The 20,726-nt window shown below is 37.7% G+C and overlaps 2 protein-coding genes across 3 annotated transcripts in view; one reads left to right on the top strand and one right to left on the bottom strand.

Moving 5' to 3' along the window:
- Positions 1-2,782: 2,782 nt before the first annotated feature.
- On the top strand, positions 2,783-10,364 carry LOC132144887 (uncharacterized protein C18orf19 homolog A-like). The gene is made up of 3 exons (XM_059555437.1): positions 2,783-3,105; positions 5,915-6,026; positions 9,759-10,364. Exons 1-3 carry the CDS (start codon positions 2,783-2,785, stop codon positions 10,014-10,016), a joined length of 693 nt encoding a protein of 230 aa, XP_059411420.1. The 3' UTR covers positions 10,017-10,364.
- A 2,673-nt stretch (positions 10,365-13,037) lies between these two features.
- Positions 13,038-20,726, bottom strand: part of LOC132145651 (low-density lipoprotein receptor class A domain-containing protein 4-like) — an 81,136-nt gene continuing 73,447 nt past the window's right edge. For both annotated transcript variants that reach the window (XM_059556815.1, XM_059556816.1), the window contains 2 exons: positions 17,217-17,371; positions 13,038-15,544 (listed from right to left, as the gene is read on the bottom strand). In XM_059556815.1, coding sequence (XP_059412798.1) covers positions 15,014-15,544; positions 17,217-17,371 — 686 coding nt within the window. In that variant the 3' untranslated portion in view covers positions 13,038-15,013. The remainder of the gene's footprint in view (positions 15,545-17,216; positions 17,372-20,726) is intronic.

Below are 20,726 nucleotides of genomic sequence, written 5' to 3'. Positions count from 1 at the left end.
ACGGATTGATTTTTTTTCTCCTACAGGTGACGTGCGGGTCTCTCCGTATTACGGACAGAGAAACAAAGAAAAGAAAATGTCATGCCAAATGGCTGACGGGTCATGAATGGCTTGTGTTTGATCACAAGAATGTCGTAATGCTTTGTCAGGATTGCCTCATGTAAGTTACGCGAAAGAAAAAACAAAACAAGCAATTTCGTGGTGGGAACTAATAATTTTAAATTTGAGTCAGTGTATATTTTGTTGTATGCATTGTACTTTATATGTTTTTTCATGCCAACAATGTTAATGAAATGATTAAATGCATTCAGTGGCACTCATAATTTGTTATTTTTACCGAAAAAAAAAATGGCTAGTGGAAATTCTGATTGGCTGGTAACTTTAGAAAGTTACCAGCCACATTGGCTGGTGATCAAAAAAGTTAATTTAGAACCCTGCTATTGAGGGGATATTAAAGGTAGGAAAAATTATTCACATCAGCTGATATAATATTTATTACAACATCTACATGGTTTGTCTGTTTTCAACCAAAGAATAAGTGACATTACAAGCTTCAAATAAAATCAGACGTAAACATATTTTAATGAACGTTAGGAAATATGGACAAATTTTGGACTAAATGGACATACTCTTGAAAAGTAAAGTACATATTAATAAACATTATGGATGTAAATATATGTGCCTCGGATATCAGTGTAATACCAAAGGTTAATTGCAGCACATACTGATGTGATTACCATTATTTTGATTATTATTATTAGGGATGCAACGATCATGATTTTTCATGGCCGATACCGATTTCCGATTTTTTTTTCTTTAACAAGAAAGAAGGAAAGTGTGCATAAACAAGATGTTTATTTGGTATTTAATAGGCCAAACTGGCTTTTGGCTATTTAAACCAAAAACCGTAACCATCTGAAATTAACAGCAGTAACTGCACAGTAAGTAGACTACATTCAATACAAACACAGATGATACAGACATCAGCATTTAGCTTTTGTTTTTGAATTGGGTTGAATCTACATAGAACTGGCCTTAAATGAAAAGATTAATTGTAACCGTGTGAAATTAAAGGCAATAACTGCATAGTTCTTCTGTCAAAACAACACAATCAACACACATTCAATAAGAGGTTTCTTAATCAGCATTCAGTATTTTAGTTTTTAAATTTGGTTTTAAATAAAAAAAAAAGTCTTTACCAGTGAGACTAAATAAAAGTATGCTATATAAATACATTATTCCAAAATGTTAAAATCAAACAATGTTGGAGCGAGTAAGACAAAGATGCAAAGTGTTTCATTCATCCAATTAAAAAAAATAGATTATTCACATCTATATTTTTTTACTTGAGCCAATGAAATATAAATAACTACTCTCAAGTTAGAAAATATAGATGTGAATCATAACCCTAATTTTTTTTTAATTGGATGAATTAACAGCAGGTGATTTTTTTTAATCAAATTAAGTTGATGTAATTTTAAGGTAAAATAAAAATAATCATCCTAATGCAGAACTGACATTTACTTCTGGCTTCTCAAACTTGTATGCAAGTTCTACTTCACACAAAAAAAGTTTCTGTTTTGTCACAGTTTAGTCCGTTTCGTTTCTCATCCAACATCGCTTCACGGTCTCCGCTTGTGCAGGGACAGGTACAGTACGCTCGCGCAGTGAAAGGGACTCTTATTTGTGCTCCAGTACAACAATGGCAGTTCGCTTCCTGCTATTTGTGCCTCAGACGTGTAGCTCTGCACTTCCAGTGCTGAACGGCTGCCCGTGTCCTGCGCACAGATTTCGAAATACTCCCACACAACTGACATGATAGCGAATGATTATAATGTAGTCTGTGCACGTGGGCGCACTTCCGGAAAAATATGGCTGGTCAACCAGTGCATTCCTAATTATTATTATTTTATATTATTTTAAATAATTGCAACAAATGGTCAGATTACATTTTGAGTGAAAGTTGTAATTGTAAATACACAATTTACAATTTGTGTTTTGTAAATGTCTAATAGCAGCAGCACTCGGGCTAACACGAACTACTAATATTGGAAATTAAAATTTATATCAAAATTCTCTGTTACAATTTAATATAATTAAATGAGCATTTTGAGCTTGTTTTCAAGTAACCCAGAAATAGTGCAGAATTTTTCCATTGATAATGTTGTTTCCTAAAATAAAATACTTTTATAAAAATAAATAAATAAATAAAAAACATTAATAATGTTTTTCTTTTTAAATTCCTTAAAACATTTCTGGGTTTAAATAAAATGGTGATAATAATAATAATAATAATAAAGTAGTCTAGTGCTGTCAAACAATTCATATAACTAATATTATAATATAATATTATTTATATTATAACTAAATATATTTAATAAATAAAAATAAAAATTTTCTGAAATATGTAAATGCATTTGTATGTATTTATATACCTTTGGTGACTATCGTAACACTTCACACATGCATTTGTATGTATTTATATATACAGTACATAATAAATATACACAGTGCACACACATATACTATGTAAACAAATCTTTTATTTTGGATTAATCGTTTTACCACTAAAGCCCCCACTGTGTATTGTGCATCTAATTCTACTGACCATCTGATTATATCTGAGAGGATTTTCTTTATTGCCATTTGTGAATTTGTCTTCTTTCCTGTGCATCTTTGGGAGCTGTATTTGCTCACTCTCTTGCGCTCAGAGTCAGATCCCTGTCCAACTGTGGCCTTGTTTCTCTGTTAGCAGACATCTGGGAGCAGAAGCTTGTTTGGGATGCAGCGGTTAGTGTGTGCTAGAGTCCCGCTGCAGATCAGTGGTGCGTCCTTCAGGCGTCCCGCACAGATGCTGGCTCCCGCGGCCCACAGTTGCTGGACACGCCTGCGCTCCGGCCCGCGTTGGCTCTGTGCTCCGGCCTCTCAGAGGAACAGCAGCAGAGATCATCCAGGGCCGGAGGATCCAGACCCTCTGCAGGACAGATCCATCAGCCTCATTCAGAGATTCAAAAAAACCTTCAAGCAGTACGGCAAAGTCATGATCCCCGTGCACCTGCTGACCTCTACAGTGTGGTTCGGCACTTTTTACTACGCTGCAATGAAGTGAGTAGAAGATGACAGTCACAGTTATGTCAGATTAGGTCTAAGATGAATGGTCGGAAACTCAATAACTCGTTCAGATCAAAGATCACTGAAGAATCACAAAAAAATAGTGATGATGATTAGCTATTTAATAACTGATTTTTGTAGGAGAGGTGGTGTGTGTGTGTGTGTGTGGGGGGGGGGGTGGGGGGGGTGAGGTAGGTAGGTAATGCTCGGTGAATGTGTTCGGCGTGTGGTGGATTGAGGTAAATGGCACACTGGGATGTTTACTCTGCTTCACATCTGGCTGAATGTGGGTCACCACTGTCTAGACATCTGAGAAATGTGGATGCTGTTTCATTCAGCATGAGCTCACTCTGCAGACAAGACTACAGTCGTGGCCAAAAGTTTTGAGAATTACATGAATATTGGAAATTGGAAAAGTTGCTGCTTAAGTTTTTATAATAGCAATTTGCATATACTCCAGAATGTTATGAAGAGTGATCAGATGAATTGCATAGTCCTTCTTTGCCATGAAAATTAACTTAATCCCAAAAAAACCTTTCCACTGCATTTCATTGCTGTCATTAAAGGACCTGCTGAGATCATTTCAGTAATCGTCTTGTTAACTCAGGTGACAATGTTGACGAGCACAAGGCTGGAGATCATTATGTCAGGCAGATTGGGTTAGAATGGCAGACTTGACATGTTAAAAGGAGGGTGATGCTTGAGATCATTGTTCTTCCATTGTTAACCATGGTGACCTGCAAAGAAACGCGTGCAGCCATCATTGCGTTGCATAAAAATGGCTTCACAGGCAAGGATATTGTGGCTACTAAGATTGCACCTAAATCAACAATTTATAGGATCATCAAGAACTTCAAGGAAAGAGGTTCAATCCTTGTAAAGAAGGCTTCAGGGCGTCCAAGAAAGTCCAGCAAGTGCCAGGATCGTCTCCTAAAGAGGATTCAGCTGCGGGATCGGAGTGCCACCAGTGCAGAGCTTGCTCAGGAATGGCAGCAGGCAGGTGTGAGCGCATCTGCACGCACAGTGAGGCCAAGACTTTTGGAAGATGGCCTGGTGTCAAGAAGGGCAGCAAAGAAGCCACTTCTCTCCAAAAAAACATCAGGGACAGATTGATCTTCTGCAGAAAGTATAGTGAATGGACTGCTGAGGAATGGGGCAAAATCATATTCTCAGATGAAGCCCCTTTCCGATTGTTTGGGGCATCTGGAAGAAGGCTTGTCTGGAGAAGAAAAGGTGAGCGCTACCATCAGTCCTGTGTTATGCCAACAGTAAAGCATCCTGACACCATTCATGTGTGGGGTTGCTTCTCATCCAAGGGAGTGGGCTCACTCACAATTCTGCCCAAAAACACAGCCATGAATAAAGAATGGTACCAAAACACCCTCCAACAGCAACTTCTTCCAACAATCCAACAACAGTTTGGTGAAGAACAATGCATTTTCCAGCACGATGGAGCACCTTGCCATGAGGCAAAAGTGATAACTAAGTGGGTCGGGGACCAGAATGTTGAAATTTTGGGTCCATGGCCTGGAAACTCCCCAGATCTTAACTTGTGGTCAATCCTCAAGAGGCGGGTGGACAAACAAAAACCCACTAATTCTGACAAACTCCAAGAAGTGATTATGAAAGAATGGGTTGCTATCAGTCAGGATTTGGCCCAGAAGTTGATTGAGAGCATGCCCAGTCGAATTGCAGAGGTCCTGAAAAAGAAGGGCCAACACTGCAAATACTGACTCTTTGCATAAATGTCATGTAATTGTCGATAAAAGCCTTTGAAACGTATGAAGTGCTTGTAATTATATTTCAGTACATCACAGAAACAACTGAAACAAAGATCTAAAAGGAGTTTAGCAGCAAACTTTTTGAAAACTAATATTTTTGTAATTCTCAAAACTTTTGGCCACAACTGTAGACCAGGATTATCAGTTTGCATGTCTTCACAGCCTTTAGCTGATATTAAAGATGTCCATTTGGTCGAAATTAAACATTTGATTCTTATGTCAAGTATTACATTTTGAAGTAGACATTTCAGTGTCTTTTTAAAATAAAATAAAAAATATCTCTGCTTTAAATACTTGGCCCTGTTCAAACCCTCAGTATCACGGTTATTATCATTAACTAAAACTATTAAAACATGTTTGTTAATTGAAAGAACGATCAAATAAAATATAGATATTAAATGAAAAATGCACTTCAGTTAGTTGTCAAATGCAACATTTCTCAATCAAATTATGAATCTAACTAAAACTGAAAAATAAATTAAACGGTTATTTAAAAAATGTAAAATAAAAATGCACTTAAAATAAAAAATACAAGCTATTCAAAGATATATCCTTAAATTAATAAGAACTATAATGGTATATAAATAAAGTGATGCTAAAAATAAACTGCTCAGTATAAAAAAAATGACTAAAAGACTAAATTCAGAATTTTATAGCGACCATCCCAAATCTCTTTTCGTTAAATTCCACTCGTTGCATTGATGTGCTGCTTTATATTAACAAATTATCTTAAGAATCTTTCTATTCTTAAAAGGATAGTTCATCCAAATAAGATAAGAACAACTTTCTGTGGAACATAGAATAAGATTATTTATTTAATTGTCTACAGTAGAAGTCAATGTTTGGTTACCAACATTTGTTTCTCTGTGGAAGACAAAGGAAGATATTGTGAAGAAAGTCATTTAGGTTTAGACTGATTTGAGGGTGACACAATGAAGACTGAATGGTCATATTTGGACAGCTGTTTCTTATTATAGAGATAGTATGTCTTGTTATGCTCCCTCTCTTGTTTTGGTTTGTAGAGGAGTCAATCTGGTGCTGTTTCTTGAGTATGTTGGGTTTCCTGACAAGGTGGTAAAACTCCTGGAGAATTTCCAGAGCGGCTACGCACTGACCGCTTACACCATGTTCAAGGTGGGCTAACTGCATTGGTTTTTCAATTAATAGTTTAAAAATAATGAAATAGTTTCATTAGAATGTCATTGACCTCCAACTCCTCATTTACTTCAACTCCATGAACGAACTCCATTTCTGTTCACTCTTAAAAATAAAGCTCCCAAAAGTAAGTTTTCACAGTGAGGCCACAGAAGAACCATTTTTGGATCCTCAAAGGACTTTTCAGTAAACAGTTTTTAAATGGAGAGTTCACCCAAAAATTTAAATTCTGTCATTAATTACTCACCCTTGTGTCGTTCCAAACACATAAGACCTTCGTTCATCTTCAGAACACAAATTAAGATATTTTTGATGATATCTGAGAGCTCTCGGACCCATAGACAGCAAGGGTCCTTACACGATCAAGACTAGGACATCGTTAAAATAATTAGTGTGACATCATTTACATTTATCTGACGCTTTTATCCAAAGCGACTTACAAATGCTATATATGTCAGAGGTTGCACGCCTCTGGAGCAACTAGGGGTTAAGTGTCTTGCTCAGGGACACATTGGTGTCTCACAGTGGATTCGAACCCGGGTCTCTCACGCCAAAGGCATGTGTCTTATCCACTGCGCCAACACCACCAGTTCAACCGTAATTTTACGAAACTACGAGAATATTTTTTGCTGCTCAAAGAAACCAAAAATAATGACTTTATTCAACAATTCGTCTGCTCCGCATCACCCTAGCGCCATTTTGGAGAGTGTCAGATACGTAAACAAAAGTATGTACAGGGATACACTTTTTACACTTTGATCTGAACGTAAACAACATACCCATGTACATACTTTGTTTACATATGTGGGACTCTCCAAAATGGTGCACGATGCGGAGGAGATGAATTGTTGAACAAAGTCATTATTTTAGCTTTCTTTGTGCACAAAAAGTATTCTCGTAGAGTTATTTAGAATTATTTTACCAGTGTCCTTGCAATGTTTCTGAGCCTTGATCGTGTAAGGACCCTTTCTGTCTATGGAGTGTCTGAGAGCTCTCAGATTTCATCAAAAATATCTTAATTTGTGTCTTAAATATGAATGAAGGTCTTACGGGTTTGGAATGACATGAGGGTGAGTAATTAATGACCGGATTTTCATTTTTGGGTGAACTATCCATTTAAAATAAACACTTTTCTTTTTCTTAGGCCATCCTTAAGAATATTTTTGTTTGCCCACCAATTTTGTTTTACTCTTCAAACAACTAATACAAAAGCAATAAAATAATATTAATTATATTTAAGTATTGTAAATATATAAATTTCCTAGGTCTACATACAAACGAAGGCTATCTTCCTTAATAAAAAAAAACCGTGACGTCATCTATGTTTCCACTATTGGTTAGCGGATGTCATGGGATGTGCGTTCGCTTCGTCTCATTCACTGTCAGAGTCAACGGTTCGTGCTTGGTAATGATGGCTGCGGCTGCAGTAAACAAAATGTTCGGGGTCACTGTTCAAAGTCATACGGGTTCGGGCACCGAAATACATCTAAAACATTCATTAAAACAGCTCGACACCGCTTTAACTTGGCACGAAGTTCTGGAAAAACTGTGCCCAGATATTTTCCCATCCCTTCTCCTCTCTAATCTAAAACCGTGACCGTGTCGACTGTCACTTTATGTTTGTAAATATATTGGACCAACCAACACAAGTTTCGAAAACGAAAATAGGAAATTGATTTTAACGACCTTCTCTCGGAGCGCGTCCAGGATTTTTTTTTTTTTTTTTTTTTTTTTTGGAACACATGTCACACAGCAACTGCAGCTTCGGACACACGCATAACAGCAAATAATACTTCTGCACAATGTTACTCTTTTTACAACAGAAACGTGAAATCTGCCGGTATTCAGACAGTCTCATGCATACAGATACAGATTCAGGATAGAATTGCCTAGGGCTGTCAAAATAGCTGAAAAACTAAATTCGAATTTAAAATGCATAATTTCAGTTAGCGTGAAGAAAAGCTTTTTGCTTCTCTTCTGAGGCCTCAAGATCTGAGGCCTAAGCGCATCGAGCAAAATATTACTGCACTTTTATTCAAAGCATTACAATATATGACTGTGAAAAAACAACATAATATTTAAAATAATTTTTATGAACCAATTATTAATTAAGTTGCTTAAAGAACTATAAACAAAACAGCGTCATGTGTGCATGCATTGTTAAATAAATAAAAAGGGCGGAAAACTAGTCACACAGAAAACATTTTTTCATTTAAAAACATGAGATGCAGTGGGATGGGGAACAAAAACCCAACATAAAGTCTCGAGATATTTTTAGAAAATTAAATTAAATACATTAATTTTACGTCTTTCTAAACATGTGGCTCTCTTGTGCGAAACGCGAGTCCAACGGTGTCCATCTAGAAAATGCGCGAAATATGCGTTCTGTGTGATTGGCTTGGTTTTGATGTAAAACAAGATCTTCTCCACATTGATGTTCTTTTTTTAATTTTTTTTTTGTAGTGGCTTCAAATGGATAGGCTAATATAACCTTATAATGCAATGCCACATACATCGTCATCTCATCTCATGCGCCATCAAGTATACTTCGGCCGTCCGCACACTGTCTGCATTATGTCCTTTTCATCATCCGCGTGCGGTAGTAGTAGTTTCATCTACTGCGTGTCGAGCTCGTCCGCCTTTGAAACTTGTGTAGACACGGCTGTGCGCGCGGCGAGATGGAATGGAACACGGACTGTGAAGTACCGGGGCTCATAAGGAAGCTTCCTAAATGCACACCTAAAATTCGAATGCAACGTTTTTGCATTCGAATGTGGCTTTTTATTTTAAATTCGACGAATATTCGAAATTCTATTTTTTTTTTTTGACAGCCCTAGAATCGCCTATGCGATTTTTTTGTTGTTGTTGACATTTCTAATCGAAAACACAGCCATGTTGAAGCCTGCAGTAAATGTTTTGCATTATAGCAGTCCACTCTGCTTAAATCAGAAATAAATCATCAGAAATATTGGTCTTTACATTCGTCCTGCCTGTTGTCCGTGGATTTACCTATATTTGGTGTTATTTGCCGTATAAAACTTATTCAGACATGCAAAATTGATTTTACAGTCGATTCGATGAACACTTGTCACTCAAATCAAACAGGATTTTTTTCACAAAAGTGACAACCCAAGAAAGCAAAGTAAACGGTCTCTCATTTGTAGGTTGCATTGACACCTAGCGGTGGATGCAAGTAAAAAAGTATAACAGTACCTCATTTTTTTTCTTCTCAGCTGAAATTCATGCAATGAACATGTTTTTGACAAAGATTTTAATTTGTTTGTGGTCTATATAGCCTGCATCAAAATAAGGTTTGCAATGATGCGCCCGAAGGCACGGGTTGAAGACCTAGTCAGTGACGTCACGATATGCTAATTTGTTTAAATACCTACCTACGTCATCACCATCACCAAAATTTTCCTTTTTTTTTTACATTGAAACTTGAAAAAAAAAAAATATATAGACCTACCTACCGACCCTTTTTTTTTAATTACTGTTACTGCAAACCAAAATATTTTTAAGGATGGCTTTAGTGTGAAGAACATTTTGATGTTCTAAAGAACCTTTTTCCGTTTATTAAGAGCCTTGTGTGAAATTAAAAGGTTCCATGGATGTTAGAAGCTCTTCATGTAGCCATTGATTCCAAGAAAGAACTCTGAGTGTTCTACAAGTTAACATGACGTTGGTTTGATGTTCTCTGCTCTCCTGAAGATCGCAACACCTGCGCGCTACACGGTGACTCTCGGAGGAACGTCTCTATCCGTGAAGTACCTGAGGAAGCACGGGTACATGTCTACCCCTCCACCTGTGAAGGAATACCTGCAGGAGAAGATGGAGGAGACCAAAGAGAGGATCTTTGGGAAGATGGAGGAGACCAAGGATCGTATATCCGAGAGGATAGAGGAAACTTCTATGAAGTTCACAGAAAAACTTCAAGAAACCAAAGACAAAGTGTCTTTCCGAAAATAGAAATAATAGGTTTATATGCTTACAAAAGGTCACAAAGTGACTATCCTTCTCCATAATGTCATGAAGATTCATGTTATTTAACGATATAACATACTTAAGGAAAGCAATGTGTCTTGAGCACATACAGTATAAAGTAGTATGTAGGCTGTAAGCACACTTACTGTTCACGCTAAACTAGAAGATTATGACCATATACATTTTGGATTCTACTTGAAGTGTTTTTAACAGATGAAAGTATGTTTTCTAAAGAGAACAACAGGTGTAATGTGTACATGTGTATGTAATACTTTGTTCATATAACAACATAGCACTGCCTCTTTCAATTATTGCACTCATAAAATGTTATTTAAAATAAGGATTCTAAATGGCACAGACTTGTCACATACATAACCGAAAATGAAATGGTTATAAAATCTTGTTTGTAACTTGGTATAATGCAAAACGGTGTCGGTCCGAAGCTGTAAGTGTACATTAAGATGTAATACAGCTTATGTCATAGTTTAAAATACTGGAAAAAGTAATGCAAAAAAAGAAAAAAAAATTGCTGACATTCATTGTGCAAATCGTTAACAGTCTTCATGTCTCATTTCCAATTCAGTGCATTCCCGCCATATTCATGTGTTTCATTTATGTGAGCTCATTTACAGTTTTACATGTCTATGGAGTGCATAATTACTAATGAAGGTTAATCATTGAACAGGTAATTTGCCAGTAAATGTGTCTGCTGGTGAAGCACTTGGGTCTGATGAGATGGTGAGAACTTTTTTGTATGTTGAAGGATCTTAAGCTGTCAACAACATCTCATTTCATGAAGCATGAAGTAGTTTGCATTGAAAATTTAAAGGCTATGTTTCTTAAGCATTTATTCTTCATGGTCGTTAATGACCGCAAATATTGCAGTCATTTGTAAATTGTAATCAGAATTTAAATGTCCAATTTTTTTGTTGGTTGACATTTCACAATTAACATCTTGCTATTGAACTGAGAAAATGTACATGAAACTCATTATTTTGTACAAATAATTTCCCTTTGACAATGATAAATTATGTTTTAATAAAATAAAAAAGCAGCTTAAATATAATTTTTTAAAAATATTAAATATGACTATTTTGTTGAACATACTCTTGTATAAAATGTACCTCTACTGAAGTTTTGTCATAAAAAAAAGCTTCACATCTTTAAGATATACTTTTTCATTCAAGATAATGGAAAAGTTATACTGATCAGTTTCAAGAACTACTTAATACTCACTCCCCATCGATATTACATCTTTACTAACAATTTAAGAACATTTTAAATGTCATTTTTAAACGTACTCTACTAGTATTTAGTATTTTTGTGTGTAAAAAAATGGAGTGCATCAGTTTTAAGTACAATGTTAATCAGAAATCTTCATAAATTGAAAACTGCTATTCCACAAATAAGGATCCATGGCTTTCCCTGTTGAACTTCCAAACTAAAGGCATGACTGAACTGTTACACTGTGATTTCAACCACGCATTACATTTCTATTAGTTATATGGCTACATCTGTCATTCACATTAGTTGCTTTTCAGCTGAGGAGTTACTAAAAGTATAGTATGCCTACTACTTTTAAAACAAAACAAAAAACATGCATTCATTTTTACATAAAGATTAACGCAACCAGTATCTATGATATCCATTCAGAGTTTTACATTCAAGTGAATCTAATGCTCTGAGGCAGCTGTGAAATCTGAAATTATAAATATTTAAAAACTACTTCCTTCAATGCGAAGTCCAAACTGTACAGAAAAAATGTACCCTAGTTCAAATACTTTCTAAGGATATCTTGACTGTCTTGAACAGAAGTAGCTTTTCCAGCCCTGCTTTAGTGGCTTTTAATTTTGAACGCTTTATCCTAAAGTTTTTTTTAATTTATTTTTAGTTCAATTCACCTTGAGGAGCACAACATAACAACAAACACAGAGCACAAAAGAGACTCATTCTCTGGTTGTTTTCCTCAACTTTAATTGCTCTCTAGCCATTTGAGGACAGCGAAAGAACAAGCGTGGAATCGTTTCATGAGGGACTACAACAGTGTCTTTAAGAAATTCGTTTTTTTCTTGTATTTATTTTTTATGATTTTTTTTTCAGTGGGTTTTTAGTTACTTTTTTCCTGTAAAAGTATTGCAATTAACATACCTCAAACTGAAAACCGCTGACATCACAATTGAATAAAACAGTAAAAAAAAAAAGGAAAGCAGCGTTCCTCGCACACTGAACCGTTTCATCTTGTAAAAAAAAAAATAATAATAATTTGTAGTCCACAATATAAGTCATACATTCCTGTGACGTGATCTCGCTCGAGGCCGATGTAGATCGTTGCTGTGGATTGGCGGGAAATTCAAGTTCCACGGACCGAGATGCTGAACTCACCATTCATTGAAGCGTGTTTCCGGAGAGGAGCCTGTCGGCGCGGAGAGCTCGGAACCAGAAATAATGACATGAACATGCAAGTAACGATCAGGAATGGGCTGGATTTTCCTCATTTGATGCTCTTTTATATTCCACACAACTCGATTATGTGCATAAAAATAACAACAGAACGTTAACTGTTTGTAACGGACGTCTCACCGAGCCGGTAAAGCCTCACCCTGAGCTGCGTTTTGATATGAACCACTGAACCTTGTCCCGTTTGAAGAGAAGGCAGCGTGGGAGCCCAAAAGTGGACAATCACGGTACAATGACGTTATTGTTCTGAGTGGTGGTTATTACACTTCCAAACAGCTAGCAGACACTCAATAAACGTCAATAAATAAAATGACAAGCGCTGGCATTTATAATTCTTTCTCTGGAAGTTACAAAAGCAGCAGCTAGTTATCCTTTATATAACTGCCTTATAATCAGAATATTCGTTTAATCACATTTACAGTATAGGAAAAAAATATATAAGTCGTCATTTTTGTATTTCTGTGACCATACTGTAGCATTTCTCTTTGCAAACTTTACTCTGTTTTACAAAAAAGACAAAGCACAATTTAAGGCATTCACAAAACTTGATGCCACCATGTTAAAGTTTTCTTTTTAATATTATCTATACATTATATTACAGTATTAACAATGCTTTCTTGTGGTTTTCTACCCATTGGGTAGGATATGTGCATAATATATTCAAGTTATATACAGCACCGTACAAATAAACAGAGTCAGACTACTGAAAGAAGCACCATAGGAAGTGAGGCACAACAAAGGTGGGGACTTTTGAGTGCAAGTGGGTTTCTATGTCTGCTTAAACATGACTGTTAGGCACCGAATTTGCTCATGTAAATAGTAACATGCAAACCTCTCGGCTGCAAACATATATATATATATATATATATATATAAAAAACATTAGAGTTCGTTTTCCTAGCAAGACAATGATGGCGAAAACGCACTTATGTTAACGAAAGACCAAAACATAGAATGGACATCTATGTCTCGGTTGGTACGCAAATATAAAGTAATAGGGAAGCGGACATAGGCCTACTAGCGAAGGGACAACAGCAGCAGCAGTAGCGGTAGCAGCGCGTAGCAGCAGCAGCAATACAGTACGAACTCAAACTGCGCGGTCAGAATGAGTGACGGGAAGCAGAGCCAATGATGGGAAGCCAAGGTTTCAGAGCTGAAGCGGATGGGCGACAGGAGAGTCTTGCTATTCAAGGGTGGAAAAGCTCATATAAAAGCTTTTTAATGAAGGAAAGTGGCGCTTTTTTAGTCCAATTTGACTAAATATTCTCTTAAACTGGTCACTTTAATAAATAACTAGTTGATAAATAGTTTATTTTCTATGGGACTTTCTAAAGGGAAGGCCAAAGAACGATGGTTTACAAAGTTCAGGTGTGATCACAAACACAATCAACACGTCTGAAAGCATTTTTAAAGTGTGCCGTGTGATTGAATACGACTTCAAATGAAGAAAGAAAAAGGGGGATGTACCTCATCACGATTGGTACAACTGATATAAATACTGATGACAAATAAGGAGACAAAAGTGTGTTCCTGTGCTGCCTCGGAATAAAACGGCATTCAGGGGAGGAGAGTAAAAGATAAAATATGAGATCCATATATGATCGTGAACTAAAGTATAGTATGGATAACTGGAAACAAAACTATACGCATGCTTTTTCAAGTGGAAAACAAACTGTATGAGATTTGACACACTCGCTCAGAAGGGGACATGATGTGCATAAGACTACAGTTCCCATGATTCCCTTGCACTTGGACCCCATGACAATGCAGAAGTGACGAAAGTTTAAAGTGCTACTTGACAGGATGAAAGTGGCGTGTGTGTCGTGACTTCCATCCGCAGATATCCATGCCAATATCTCTCAATTGGTTGGTGGAAAAAGTGATCTGGAATTTGAACAGCTCGTTAAACCCCCTCTTTTTTCTTTTTAATAAGTGCCATGATGCAGTTCAGGCGTGGAGATTTTAGGCTGGATCAGAGTTCTACATCTCCATTTCAGGAAACGCGAAATGTAAAAAAGGAAGAGAAAAATCCCAGGAACCATGTGGATTGACATATGTAAAGTAACTTAGGGTAGGCGTTTCTACTCTTGAAAGAATAAGTGCAACATAAAGACATTTTGTTGTTGTGAGTCACATCCCCAAGATTTAAGATTTTTTCATGGCACTCAGTTTGGATTTTGATTGGTGGTGAACAGTGTTTTGTGCATGAGTCCTGGAAATGCACAAACAAATAGAAAATGTCTCAATCCTATGACCTATGTGGTCTCTCACGCAAACAATCTGTGCCAACACACGTGTTCTTTAAATACAGGAAAGCATAAACAAACAAAGAAATTTAGTCAAGGAGCCCAAACATCCATACAAGGCCCCAAAGTTCTAGCCAGAAAAAAAAATTAACTTTGTAAGCTTGGTTCCTCAATTTTCAATTTAAATTGTGCAAGGGGAGTGTTTAGGGCCCCTTTAGGTCCAGGAGGAAGTACCAAAGAGCACACGTGCTCTCTACTGCCCTCTGCAGGTGTATCCTAGTCACATGGGTTTGTCACGCCGGCTATCCTTAACCTTGACGAACAGGGTTGTGCTTGCGCCAGGCTGGGCGGAGCCACTGGCTGTCCTCTGGTTGGAGGGTGGTGTGTTATTGCTGTGCTGGTGCAGGAAGGAGGCGGAGCCTGGGTACGTCTGACCCATCACCTCGCTATAGGTGGGCGGTGGCCCCTCCACGTGCAAGTTCGAGGCACTCTTGCCAGAGTTGCTGCTGGGGGGCCGTGGGCCGCCTCCGTGCACGTAAACATCTATCAGGTCGCTGTCGAAAATGGTCCGGTTCGGGGGGGCGCGCACGGACGCACGGCTCAGCTCGAGCTGCTGCTCGGGGTCTCTGAGCTGCAGAGTACAGGGGCCCTTGTAGGGCGGCAGCTCCTCACCGTCTGACAGGCAGATGGTGGGCGGCAAGTGGATGTCCTGCTGCAGGTATGGGTAGGTGGGCTGGAAGCGGCTGAATCGGTCCCTTTGCATAAATGAAGGTGAGTTGAAGCGCTCTCCGTTCCGTGGCCCATACATCACCTGAACATAGAGAAGGAAGAAATTAACCTAATTATAAATTAACCCAAGAATAAAAAAACTATAAAAAATTCAAACAAGGTCTATGCAAACATGCAGCCAGGCTAATACTAGAATTAGTTAATTATACAACTAATATACAATAATTTTCAAATGTTTCAGATTTCTTTTTTTTTGAAAGATTAATTTGACCAAAAACACAGTAAAATCAGTAATATTCTGAAATATTTTTTAAAAGTTAAAATAACTGTTTTCTATTTCAATACATTGTAAAATGTAATTTATTTCTGTGATCAAAGCTGAATTTCCAGCATCATTACTGCAGTCTTCATTGTCACATGATCCTTCAGAAATCATAATATGCTGATTTGCTGCTCAAGAAACATTTCTTATAATTATCAATGTTGAAAACAGTTGTGCTGTATCATTACATATAAGTAAATAATATGGCGCTTTATTATTATGCACTGTTACCTATTGTTGTATATAGCAAAAAGCATATCATTGTGTTTACTTAGTGTAAATATAGTAATTTCAGAGAATAAATGTTGCAATATTGTCTTTTGAAAGGGCGACAAAATATCATGAGTTTCATGCTATTATCTCTTAGCTATGTTTTCCAGCCATAAACATAACACTAAAACATAAAAGCAATGAATAATATTTTGCAGAAAGGTTGAATAATAGGTCATGTTAACTAACCTCAGTTGCTCCTTGTGTCACCAAACTATCTGTTGGCCATGCACAGGAGTCCTATGATACAGAAAAGAGAGGCCTCTGTGAGTCATGCATTATGAACGACATAAAATCTCATCTCATGCATTAGAGTTTGGGTAGAAAAAAAAAATCTAATTTGCTCCAGGCATCAGAAAAGTTTATCTAAATGCACATGCAGTAAATACTAGAATACATTAATATCATGCATTATTAATTCAAGACCGCTGGTTAGTCTTGTGGCCTCTAAACATGCAGCTGTAGAAAACGTGCAGTTGTCAAAATTTATGAGCTTGTTTCTAAATTTAAGAGCTTGGTTCCTTTCATGCTCTACATCTGTTCCTAAATCACATCTTCACCTTCTTCATATCTTTTTATGACTCTCTCGTTCTGGGAACTGCAGTCTAGACGAGCATGTCTTGCTCTCAACTACAGGATGTAAATCAAGAAGAACCAGGGATGTGCAGAACTATGCATTACCAAAATAAAGTAGTTTGTGTGTTACCTAAAACACTAGTTAGACCAGTTAGCCTTAGAAACCCTGTATGATTACCGGTAGATTGATTTAGCGTCAAGTCCACTATCAGACATATTACTTAATGAAATATAGATACCTCTAAACTTTTATAGCACTAAACTACCACAGAAAACAGAAAAATATTAAAGGTACAACTCAGCCTGACTAATGGAGCCAGTCGTCCATCCTGGCCCATCCCTAGTAACTACATAATGCATTTGTGCAGGTGTACTGACACAAAGACCCTGAAGCTGGCACGCACATTGTTGAGTCCCAAATGAACACGGTCACAAAGTCACACACATGGTGATCAAACAAAAGAACAGGAACTCTACACCCACTCAGAGCGCACACAGACAGGACACACATGGTGACTGGAGAATCAAACGAACACCCACTCAGAATTAAACACACACACACACACACACACACACACACTCTTACCGGCTGCATGCCCTCCTCTCGTTGACGGGCTTGGCTGTGGCGTGTGAGGAAGGCCCAGGCCGACAGCCGATAGTGGTTCAGCAAACAGATGATCACAACTACCATTACAGTCATCACCACAATTATGATTATTATCTGAACAAACTCCAGTTCAGCTGCAAGACAAGAAAACAGAGAGAAGACCATTAACACATTTCACATATTCACAGAGCTGCAGAAGTAGTGCTTACCTGTGCAAAACTCATTACTATGTTTTTTTATTTCTTGTTTTATTTGAAAATCATATGCTTGGTCGCTTGAAATGATAAATCCCACATCTAAGCTAAAAAAATATCATTGTTTGACCAGATATCAATCATGTTTGCAGCATAAACAGTATATATATATTATTTTTTTCAGTTTTAGGGGTTAAGGTTCACTATAAATGGTGATAGCGATTTATCATTTATGGATTTACTGTTATTCATCAGAAAAGCAAGCTAGACAGTTGCTTATGAATAAGTAATGGCATAGCAAACCCATCATGCTCATTCTTACCACCAGGGGGAAGTAACGTGAACACAACTGGGTGTAATGAGTTTGGGTGGGGGGTGGATTTGCAGATCAAAATCATACTCAAAAAGTGAAGCAACTGACTAATCCACAAAAAATGTGATAATGCAATGTTTCCAATGACTTTTCTGACCTACATTAAGTCAAGAATGGTGATAAAGAGAAACGAGAGAGTTTTGGGGTCATTTTTATTATTAATATGAGCTGGATTTTAACATGCACTGCCTGTATAAGCAGCACAGCTGTGTGTTAACTGCTAGGCCACAGCTCTGATTTCATAAAACTGTTTCATAAACTGATTATGTCATGGTTTGATCTCACTTAATCAAAGGAAGGAATTCATTTTTTATGTTAATTTAGTCATACTGCCTCATCTCAGAGCAGCATGTATCAAGAATCCTTTCAAAGGAATGCCTAAAAATTAACAGGCATGTTGTTACAAACAAAGTAGCCATCTCTTTTAGCCTCCTGCCGACCCTTGAACACACAGATAAACCCAGTTAATATGAACTTATTCTCCAGTTACATGAAAACGTGTTGATTTGTGCCACACATACATTCAGAGAAATCTCGTTAGCCCTGCTGCCCACTAAGTAACCCAGACAATTCCATCTGACACATGAAGGTTTCGAGACAATAGAAAAACTGCTGCAAAGCTGCGACACTGAAGTAAACACCATCAGTTGCCTAACACAATCTACACTAACATTAAGGGTAATCATTTTCAAACATACAGCTATGACATCAGCAACACACAGCAGACTTTGTTTTACGCAGTAAAGAAGGTGCTTTGACGGTCTTCTCCCAGAAGCTACAAATTCATCCTCATGCAATGAAAATTCACTCATATATTCTCCAGATGCATGTTATTTATCATATTGTGAACTTTTCATCCATGTATGTTTCATTTTTTTTTTTATTGACCTCATACAGTTTTACTAAAATTTCATAACTAGATCTTCTGGTGAAAACGTCAGACTTCTCTCTAGTGATGTATACCGGAATTCTCCCATCATTCATTCCACTTAATGCCGCCTCTGCAATAGGAAAAGGCTTAACGTGTTATTAAACGCGTTGAATTCATATTCAGGGATCATCTGATTTTATGTAGATAGTATTCTTTATTAATATGATGTTTAGTGAGTTTGGTCTGTTAATATCACTGTTTTAGTACATTAAACCACGTTAAAGCGTTTTTCACGGTAAGCATTTTAGAATGTCCCGATGACCTCAAATTAGATGTATTGCCGCGTCACAGGAACCTTTTTGCCTCAAATTTTGCATATCGGCTCATCTAAATTCGCTGGCTCGCCCTTTTCATTGGGTTGAAAGCCGAAATGTTCCCAAACTGGCGACGTGACATTAGGTTTTGGGACAAGATCGAGCGCCTCCCATCGTTTCAGCCGGCCTATTCAAAACAAACGAACACCATAAAGCTACAATGGCTCGCGAGAAAATTACAGTCATAACCATATTGTATCATTAATTTATTTAACATTGAAAGCACAGTGACAAATTGAAAAAACAAGAAGGCCACAGCCTCATGCGTCAGACTCGTCATGAGGCGCACGGTCCGGAGCGCTGTATGACTGATGCATCAGTTCAACTCAACTTACTCCAAATATATCAACTTACCTGTTTTAAATACTTTATATTGAAATGTTCGTTTATGCCCAATATTAGTGTTTAACTGTTGGCTTTTAAATGAAAGCTACTATCGATTTTCACTGTTGACTGATTTTGCAGAACATTTTAGACTGATAACTTCCCTGCGCAGATGCGGCAGATTTTTCACAGGAGGCGCGATAACAGTTGCGTCCGACTATATATGAACTAGCTGTTTTAAATACAGTATTTTTATATTTAACGTTAGTTTATCAGTATGTTTGAAAGTATATTTTTTCACTTATTGGTGATTCCATAGGCTCTCTTTCGCACACATGCACAGTTTAAAACACCAAATAGTTATGCTATGATGAACAAAGAGTCTCTCTCTTGCTCCACCCATGCACAATAATATCGTGCATCGTTGATTTGAAAAATTACCATATCGCCAACACTAGTGGGGTGAACATGTAATTGACACATCTCGACCTTTTGAGACACTAGGGTTGTGATCTCAGCCAACCTAGAGTACCAGGCACCACTCAAGTACCTTTCCTTCATCCAGGACTGTCGCAATTTACATAAACACGTAATCCCTATATAAAATCTTATTCCCTGAGCCTTGTTTAACCTTCCCTGTGCTAATCAGCGGGCTCAAGCATCGAAGTCAGACATGACGGCATCCCGGAAGACCTTTTAATGTGTTATGATTACAGACACAAACCCCAGACAGAGCAGACACAACAAACCATCGTCAGCCTGTTTGCGACAGGGCAGAAATGTAAACAGGCTGTGATAATGTGGCAACAACTGCACAACAGCGAGGGAGAAGCAGCTGGGCTAATTCTGGTTAGCCTTATGCAGACTCTCTGAGATCAGACAGCTCAATCCTCTTACTGCTACGTATGCTGCTCCATTGTGTTGTGAGCTAAGAGGAGATATGCGCTAACGACTGTCACAGAGCCTCTAACAGGCTCTTAGGTGAACTGGGTGTGCGCTGTTCAAGCAGTTGTCACCTCGTCTCTGAGGTCGGAAAGCCCTGAAGTGTGATAGAAACTGAATGACTGCTCTCGTCTGCTGAGGCCATTCTGTTACTGAGCCGAAGGAAATGGAGGAGGCATTACATAAGCCTATCCGAAACTTTCCCCCCTCTCCTCTAGCTCTCTTTTTCATACCGTGCTCACAAGCTGCAAAGACAACCAAGTCTGGCCTCCAGATCTATATTTCATGAAGCCATTTCCTGTTTCCTCCTCTCCACAGTTTCATAACAGAAGGAAAACAGCTGTGCTCTCACGATCTGGGAGGAAAGAAACGGAGCGGGTGGAGGAGGGGGAGAGAGGCTGGAGAATGGGG

Source organism: Carassius carassius, chromosome 8 (assembly GCF_963082965.1).
Source record: "Carassius carassius chromosome 8, fCarCar2.1, whole genome shotgun sequence".
Classification (NCBI taxonomy): Eukaryota; Metazoa; Chordata; class Actinopteri; order Cypriniformes; family Cyprinidae; genus Carassius; species Carassius carassius.
Note: the sequence above shows the minus strand (reverse complement) of the source record. Positions and strands in the feature narration are given on the sequence as shown.

Bases quoted from the DNA above. Each gene is read 5' to 3' on its own strand.
- LOC132144887 (XM_059555437.1), top strand. From the start codon at position 2,783: ATGCAGCGGTTAGTGTGTGCTAGAGTCCCGCTGCAGATCAGTGGTGCG. The intron at 3,106-5,914 runs GTGAGTAGAAGA...TTTGGTTTGTAG, and splicing joins TTTTACTACGCTGCAATGAA to AGGAGTCAATCTGGTGCTGT. The intron at 6,027-9,758 runs GTGGGCTAACTG...GCTCTCCTGAAG, and splicing joins CCGCTTACACCATGTTCAAG to ATCGCAACACCTGCGCGCTA.